Source organism: Austrofundulus limnaeus, unplaced genomic scaffold (genome assembly GCF_001266775.1).
Source record: "Austrofundulus limnaeus strain Quisiro unplaced genomic scaffold, Austrofundulus_limnaeus-1.0 Scaffold109, whole genome shotgun sequence".
Lineage (NCBI taxonomy): Eukaryota > Metazoa > Chordata > Actinopteri > Cyprinodontiformes > Rivulidae > Austrofundulus > Austrofundulus limnaeus.
The window spans coordinates 796,647-805,072 of NW_013952511.1; the positions used below are offsets into that span (position 1 = coordinate 796,647).

Consider the following 8,426-nt stretch of genomic DNA (forward strand, 5'->3'; position numbering starts at 1 on the left):
TGGTAAAGGATGGGGAGAAAAACAGCTGAGGGAGCAAACTGCTCCCGCAGGGAGTCAGCTCCCCCACTGAACCTGGAAGGATCCCCTGCTCCCCGAAACCCACACAGGGAGTGAGGTTCCAATGCCACCTCCTCTAGACTGACCGCCAGGCCTTGGGAGCCCCAGACCACGGACAAAAACAGAGCCCCGGGGACCACCAGAGAAGGGGACCAACAATCCATCCACCCCAGAGCCATCCAGACCCCCATGACCAGACCCCCAGTCCCAACCAGCCCACAACCAAAAGAGGCCACCAAACCCCAGCAAGGAAGGTTCGGCCGAGAGTGCCCACCCAGCCACCGGCAGCGCAAGGAGGCACTGAGAGCGAGCTCAGCCACAACAAAGGGACCAACCAGCCGCCCCAGCCACCACCAAAGGCCATCCACACATCCCCCACCCCAGAAGAAATACTACACCCACCCCAACATTTGGACAACTCTCATATAGCACACTAGGTGCCCAGGCTGGGTTGACCTACCCACTCCATGGGCCACTGGCCCCGCACCCAGCTACCACCGCCCCCCGGCCCAGCAGTACACCAAAGGCTCCCAACCCAGAGCCGGGCACCAGGACACAAACCGGCCGGCTGAGAGTCATACCTAACATACTCTGAGCACTATCCACAAGATCTTTGCTTAAAAAGGCAGAGGGGGATATGCATTCCTTCAAAGGATGCTCCCTTCATTGGTTGTAGTTTCTGATTGCTGTCATGTTGTATTAATGTGAATACCACTGGTTATTTACATGATTTATATTAAAAATACAACAAAAACTTTGCTAAATTGTCACAAGGTTTGCCTTAATGTGAAGATTTTTTGTAGAAAAAAGCTTTTTTTTCTTAATAGCTTTGTTTTTCAGCTAATCAACCAATCAGAAGTGTATTTTTCTCTACAAATGACTGAGGTTCTGCAGCTGAAATCAATTTTTCTCTCATCAAACAACAAATTACTTTGCTTTTCTTTGTGGCCTCTTTTCTTCTCCAAGACTTCCACGTGCCACCGTATGACACAGCTGGAAGAACCACAGCTGCAGGCAGCTTTTCCAAGCCATTTTTGCACACACAAGGTTGAGTTTTTTTTTTTCTGGTTGTTTTGTAGCAAAAATCACTTTAAACCAAAGCAGGTGTTGCAGTTTCTAGACGTGAATGATTCAACTGATAGTGGGTGCAGTTCTGTTGCATGCTGGGAGTCCCAGAAAGTTGATTAAAGTCGAATCCCTGAATGTATGTGAGAGACTCACTGATCACACTTGTCAATTCATATTTTTCTTGATTCCAAATTCTTTCGAGGAATGTTAACACCATTTTATCTAAATTTGATTTTTGTTGCTGAATTTGTTGCTGAATTAAAAATAAGTGTGCTCAGAAAAGCTGAAATACTACWTTTTTTCTAAAACCGCACCAGGTTACAAACCTTCGGCATCTGAAAATCTACAATATATAAAACACATTATTTCAGCCGAGGTATTTATGCAACTTAAATATGAATGTAGTATCTTTTAAATATGAATGTTGTATCTTTGTTGCCCACCTCAAAACACAAAAGCTCCCCGGCTGGATGCAACCAGTTTGGGAAGAAGCTGAAAATATATGCAGGAAATGAAAACTCTGAGCAGCAGACTGAGACTTCTGCAGGAAATCATTTGGAGCATTTTTACATCGACTCAGCTCTACCCAGGTCGGCCCTGCGCAGCTTCAGTCTTTCTGCTGTGTGGTCCCACCTCCACCTCTAGTTCTGTTCTCAGTACCAGCAAGGTCAAGGTTCCAAGCAAGCCTATTGATTGGCCAGAATCACTTCTTTTACTTCCTCTGACTTCATTTTTAACACCTCAGCATCCATCCACAGAGAAGAAAACCATCATGAATCACTGCTGCTTCTCTAGAAGACAAACCTAATGAGGCAGTGTCTACAAGGAAGTTATCGCAGAACTACATGACAAAACAACTCAAATATTTCCAGCTTCAAGTAATCATCAAAAAGCTAGACCTTCCTGCTAAAACACAAGTGCTATCATTTGCTAACTTAGTGGACATTCAAATGATGCTGATGTAGGAAAGAATAAGACATGAAAGATATTGGTTCTTAATATGATTGACTTTAATTAGTTTCTTTATTATAGACATTCCCAAACTAAAACATTTTGTTTCTAGCTTTTAAATCTATTGTCACGTTTTGTTATAAAACTAAAACTAGCAGCAACTTTTCCCATTCTTTTCAAAGAAAAACAACTAATTCCTATAAGAAATTATTTTTTTTCTGCCTGAAACTCAAACCCTCACACAGAAAGAATAAAAATAACTACGTGTTTTTTTTTTACTACCAGGGCTCAGACGGTATAACTGGCTTCATTTAAAGTAGTTCAAAAGTTTCAGTGACTTAAAAAGCACCTTTTTTATTTCTCATGCCATCACTCTCGTCACACTTCTCCCACCTCTGCATCGTCATCCCTTCGTCCCCTGCTTGGTTACCGTCTCCCCTGGCAACAGGAGGACAGCAGCAACAGGCTGCCTCTCGGTCCGAAGAGAAAAACATCGGCCTTCATCACTCCAACTCCAAACATCCTTCAGCTGTGAGCTTCTTCACTTCTTGTTTTACAGTTGACACTATATACATAAAGTACATGCCTAGACAAATGTACCTCCCTGTCATGTCTACTGAACACACACACACACAGAGCTATCCATTTGGGGACATTCCATTGACTTCCATTACATTTCTACAGCCTAACCCTGACCACAAACCCTAAGGCTAACCTCACAGGTACCTACCTGACCCTAAAANAGCTTCTTCACTTCTTGTTTTACAGTTGACACTATATACATAAAGTACATGCCTAGACAAATGTACCTCCCTGTCATGTCTACTGAACACACACACACACAGAGCTATCCATTTGGGGACATTCCATTGACTTCCATTACATTTCTACAGCCTAACCCTGACCACAAACCCTAAGGCTAACCTCACAGGTACCTACCTGACCCTAAAACTAACCTAAACTCAATTCACACCTTGGTCCTAAACCCAACCCAACAGTGGCATTCAAACCAAATGGAGACTCGACCTTTGTCCCCAAATCATTTCTCCACTCCTCATGACTTTTACAGTTCTTCAATATTAAAACAAATGAATGGATTCATCAGAAAACTGAGTTAAACTGTTTTCTCACGTTCACTCTAAACTACAGCTGAAATAAATCCCAACAGTTCACATGTCCTGATGCATCTCTGTAATCCATGTAGAAAAAATCCAAAAAAAAAAAAAAAAATGTAGGTCCTCTGGATGGGTTCTTCTTTAGTGAAACGTTTCGTCTCTCATCCAAGAGACTTCTTCAGTCTTATGAGTTTCAGGTGAACTCAGCCTTATAAGCACTGCCTCCACATGATGGACAAACAGGTTGGTCATAAGCAAAGGAGGACCATCAGCCAAACAATAGGTCATTAGTGCCTTGATTGGCTCTAYTGTTCATAGAGGGTCGTGTGGCTCATCACCTGACTATCGTTGGGGTCCTGATTCACACCTTTTGCTTACAGGRGTCTGAGTCATATAATAACAGCGTTGTAGGAGGGGGACAACTGAACATGAAGACCTCCACCTCAATGATGGACGGTAGGAATGCGTGATATAAACGATATACGGTAGAAATGATAAAAATTTGTCCTCTGATAGAGATCTGTAGTCTACCGGCCAACCGTGCAATTCTTTTTGATGATGTAACCAGCTGGAGTCAAAACAGAGGAAGGGGGAAGCAGCGTRGCTGAGAGCGCAAATGAAGAGGGGGAAAAAACATAACCTATCCGGACCTGGTTCGGGAGTGTGAAAATGAACGCCGAACTGTTTACATATTTACGTGATGGCACGTCCTCCGGTCGGATGCCGAACGACTACACTGCCTGCTGCGGGAGGAGCGAGCGCCGCGGCACATAGCGCAGCGAGGTGACAGTCAGTGCAGGTGAAGTAGTGCTCCTGGACTCACAAAAGCTCGCTGTTCTGGACCTCGTTTCTCCTGCGGTCATAATGCGACGCTGCACGGCCGAATGCGCAAGTGGTCCAATGCACAACTATAAAACTCAGTCTTTACTGTCTCCTTGTACAGCGGGGGAACCACTGTGGGAAAGGGTGACAGTCAGACTGTCTTTCCAAAAAAAGAAAGAGTAAAGCATAAACATGATTGTCACCCCGCCGGATCGCGCACAGATTAAACACGTGGAGTGCAGAATCTACAAAGTGTGTAGAAAGGAATAAATACAAGCAATTTGTTTTACCACCTTAAAATGAAGCAGGTGATTCCAAACACAACATCCAGTGGATGCAGATATCCACTACCTTAAAGTTACTTTGTGTGTGTGTGTGTGTGTATACACATATATCTTTGTTTTGACCAGGTAGGTCTCCCTTAAATTTAGATTTTTATGGGAGACTTTAAAGTGTCCCTTAAAAAAGGAGATTTTAAGGTCTAAATTTTTTTACCTATACATATTTATTCCACTCAATTAATGTGTGATTTATTTATTTTCTATTATAAGTTTTATATCGTGATATATATCGTTACCGCCACTCATCATAATGTATATCGTGATATGAATTTTTTTGCCACATCGCACATTCCTAATGGACGGTTTACATTTCAAAGTTGGACTATTTGCCTTTGTTAGGATTCTTGGATTTGTTACACAAAACTGGACTAATGCAAGCTTTGTTTTTACATAGAATGTATGGCCACAACAAAAATGTTCAGATTACTTAGAGGATATTTCAAAAATGGATTTGCAGAGTATTTGCAGAAACTCAGTGAAACATCTCCTCTCCTTCCTTAAATTCATAACCAGAAATAAAACTTGAATGTGAAGCAGTGGTTGGAGCCGTCGCCTCACAAGAAAGCCGAAGGTTCAAAACGTAGCCGCTGYTTCCCAGTTTAAATACACGCATGTTGGGTGAATGAGTAGGGCTGGGTGGTATTGATTATTTTCATACGGGGTTTACAAGCATTTATTGGGGGAGGGGGGTATGATCTGTGGAGTGTTGAGGAATTATTAATTAAAGGAGAAATGGTAAGCATTTACATGCATATAGAGCCAGAGAGAGGTGTGGGATAACACTGCGCTGCTCTGACACTCAGAGCAGCAGGAGAGGAGTCACAGAATGGCTCTTGCCTATTTTTATGTAAATCAAATCAAAATACAGTCAAATATGTATTTTTAGGGTTTTAAGTTTCTAAATAATCTGATTCTTTACCACGGTTGTATTTGCGCTGCTGCATCCTTTTAACCAGTATTTGTGCCAATAAAGTTTGTAGGTATTTTCCGGAGTTACGTCCCGGTCCTCAGTGAGCAGCACTCGTCTCGGGAAAAAAAAAAATCACTGAAAGTTTTTAATTTGAAAGCAGTCCAGTTGTGAAGGTTTGACCTGAAAACCCCACAGGCCGCAGCTGGGTGGTCTCTGACGCTGTCGGCGCTACACCGACTCATTATTTAAGGAGCTGACGAATTACGTTTTTGCCACTACCTTACTCACGAGTTTTTTTTTTCTTGTTTGGAGGTAAAGAGGCGTGACAGATGGGGTGTATATGCCCCCCGTCTTCTGTGGTCAGAACACGCGTCAGCAATGTTATGGAGGGTCTTTTGAAATAACCTAGAATGTTTATGCCCCACTTTCTTAGTAGCCTTGTGGAAATTGTCAGAAAATCTGGCTAATATCGACATCATTTTTATATACCGTCACCATATTTCAACACCAAAACACATAATACCACTGCCCAAGCCTATTAATGAGCAAGTCCTAAGTGTCACCGGGTGTGATTGAGAGTGAGAGAGYTTCTCTAGGTGGGTCTGTGATGGACTTGATGACCTGTCCAGAGTGAGCCCCGGAATATCACAGAGAGATTTGCGTTGATTGACGAGGACAGAGAGTGAGACTACAGAGCGTGGAGCTGGGTGTTTAGGTGTTGCAGCTAATCGTCGGATTCACTCCGCTCTAATTCTATTACAGGCAGGAGAAAGAGACAGGAGGACCAGATGAAGGAGACATTATCGAGCGGGAGACACACACACACACACACACACACACACACACACACACACACACACACACACACACACACACACACACNCACACACACACACACACACACACACACACACACACACACACACACACACACACACAAAATAATCAGCGATAGGGAGATGTGGAAGAAAAGCAAAAATGAGAGGTTTGAAGACAGATGGAGTGAAGCCTAAATCGACACAGACAGTCAGGTGATAACGTCTGGCGAGGGTTGTGAGGCAACGAGGACACAAACATCTTCTGGACCAGTTTACCTCTCCACTGGGGCTCCCAGCACAGAGTCCGTTCCCATTCAAATGATTGCTGGAGTTCCCAGAGCTGCTGCTGCTGTTGTTGTTGTTTCTGAACTGATCCACCACATCTCTATCAACCATTTCTTCTTCTCCCCCTCCTCCTCCTCCTCCATTCCCCGTGTTCTCACCGCTCTCATTCATCTCTTCCAGAGCGATGCTGAACTGGGCTAGGGTTCGAACCATCTGCAGCATGCGGAGCGCTCCGGGTGCCCGAACGCACACTCGGTTTGGCACATAGGCTCAAAGCGCCGCCAAGCCGGATCTTAGATCTGTTTACTCACAGGAGTACAGTCTTCTGGTCTTTAACACATACACACACAAAAAAAAATACAAAAACAAATGCAGACTCCTAGAAGTCAAAGAAACTCCCACCTTTCCTTATGCTCACCACAGCAGCTGCATCTGCCCTCTTTTTTTTGTTGTTGTTCTTGTAGAAACAAACGAAACAATCCAAAGTCTTCCTGCCTTCCAAAGAGCGAGCTTCTCTTCTCTCTTCCTACAAATGAAGTCGTGTGGATCCGGTGCGCATCAAACTGTGGGTTTGTTCTGCAGCAGGTAGGCTCGCCTCATGCAGCACACACACACACACACATACACACGCACACACGCCAAGTGAAAGGCAAAGCAGCACACTTTAACATGTGTGCCTGAGAGTCTGATCCGTTTCTACTGCATAGGTGATGTAAGCAAGGTCTGAGCGCCCATCGAGGTGTGCGTGTGTGTGTGTGTGTGTGTGTGTGTGTCACTGCCCTCCCTCTGGGTGTGTATAATAAGAGACATCAGGCAGGGCAGACGCTCGCAGCTCTGCTTCACACCAGCCAGACTCGAACAATCGCCGAAAAGATCAGATCAGAGGGACGAGGAGCAGTTTTTAAATCTGCGTCTTTATCAAATCTCTTAAAACCTTGTAACAACAAAGCTTAAAGTTTCCCTCCTCCTGGCTTATTTAAACAGCTGACAAATAAAAACATCCAGCCTGTTCTGGTTTGTTTCAGCGCAGAGAGAAAAAAAATGATAAATTTCAACTTAGCCTAAAAACTCAACAATCAAGCTGAACGTATGTTTTGAGGCCTGCTGCCTTTTTACGCCAGAGTTTAAATAACAGATTTTTGTGTAATGTGTTTGTGCTCTGAATATGTTATAGGGATGACTCTCAGATATAAGCACACCAAGTTTTAACTCAACATCTGTTAAACCAGGGCTATTCAACTAAATCGCTCAGGGGGCCACAGTTACTGCCGGTCAACAGCTGAGGGGCCGAAAATCCAGCAATAAAGTCATTATGTAAATAAACCAAGTATTACAAAGATGTTACCTTTGAAATAGTTTATTTTGCTGTATTTAATTATGGATATAACATACAGAACCCTATGTAATAAATATAGTGATAGTAAAACTATGAAAAACAAAAAGAACACATTATGCCTCTTATTTAACACAAATATTTTGACATCGCTGATTTGCCAAATTTTCAAACCAATTTTATTTTCACTGTCATAATTTTATCTTCAACAGCTTGTAGTTTTAACCGTCTTAGATGTTCATAGAAATGTTTTTACCCGTTTCTAGCCAAGATTCTGACATTTGTCTAGCTAAAAGAACTTATAGGAATTAAAGTAGAAATCTGGGGGTTTGGACTTAAGAGATGAATGAACCAATTGGCTTGAAAAGCCCTGTGTTAAACTGATCGAGTTTTAGTCATTTCTGTGTTTGCAAAGGTCAAAACTAAACGTATTCAAAAGGCAGGAATATCTGTGGACAAAACAAGCCTATGAATATGATCTAAAATAGTGTTTTGATTCACCACCTTTTCACGGCAAAGTTCTAAACTCTTCTCGTCAGTCAGGTGACGGTAAAACCAAGAACTGATTGTCAACTTATGGAGAAAAGAAATTTAGAAAACAAAATGGTGCTTKTAATAAACCAACTACCATCAAGAGGAAGTCGTTTAAAAGAACAGGTCAGTTTCTTTAAAGGGACAATATTAATATGTGTTTCTCAGGCATACATTTAAATACTATACCATAAT

At 42.7% G+C, this 8,426-nt stretch overlaps 1 protein-coding gene across 3 annotated transcripts in view; it reads right to left on the reverse strand.

The window, feature by feature from the left end:
• The window catches only part of arhgef17 (Rho guanine nucleotide exchange factor (GEF) 17), an 80,275-nt gene that overhangs the window by 27,929 nt on the left and 43,920 nt on the right, over nucleotides 1-8,426 (reverse strand). The window contains exon 1 of one of the 3 annotated variants that reach the window (XM_014014040.1): nucleotides 6,770-7,041. The exons of 1 other annotated variant lie outside the window; for it this stretch is intronic. Coding sequence is in view for 1 of the 2 variants with exons in the window: in XM_014014039.1 (XP_013869493.1) it covers nucleotides 6,359-6,589 (231 nt within the window). In the remaining variant the exon portion in view is untranslated. Of the gene's footprint in view, nucleotides 1-6,358; nucleotides 6,749-6,769; nucleotides 7,042-8,426 lie in introns of those variants that run through there. One more of the 3 variants, XM_014014039.1, reaches the window with a different exon arrangement.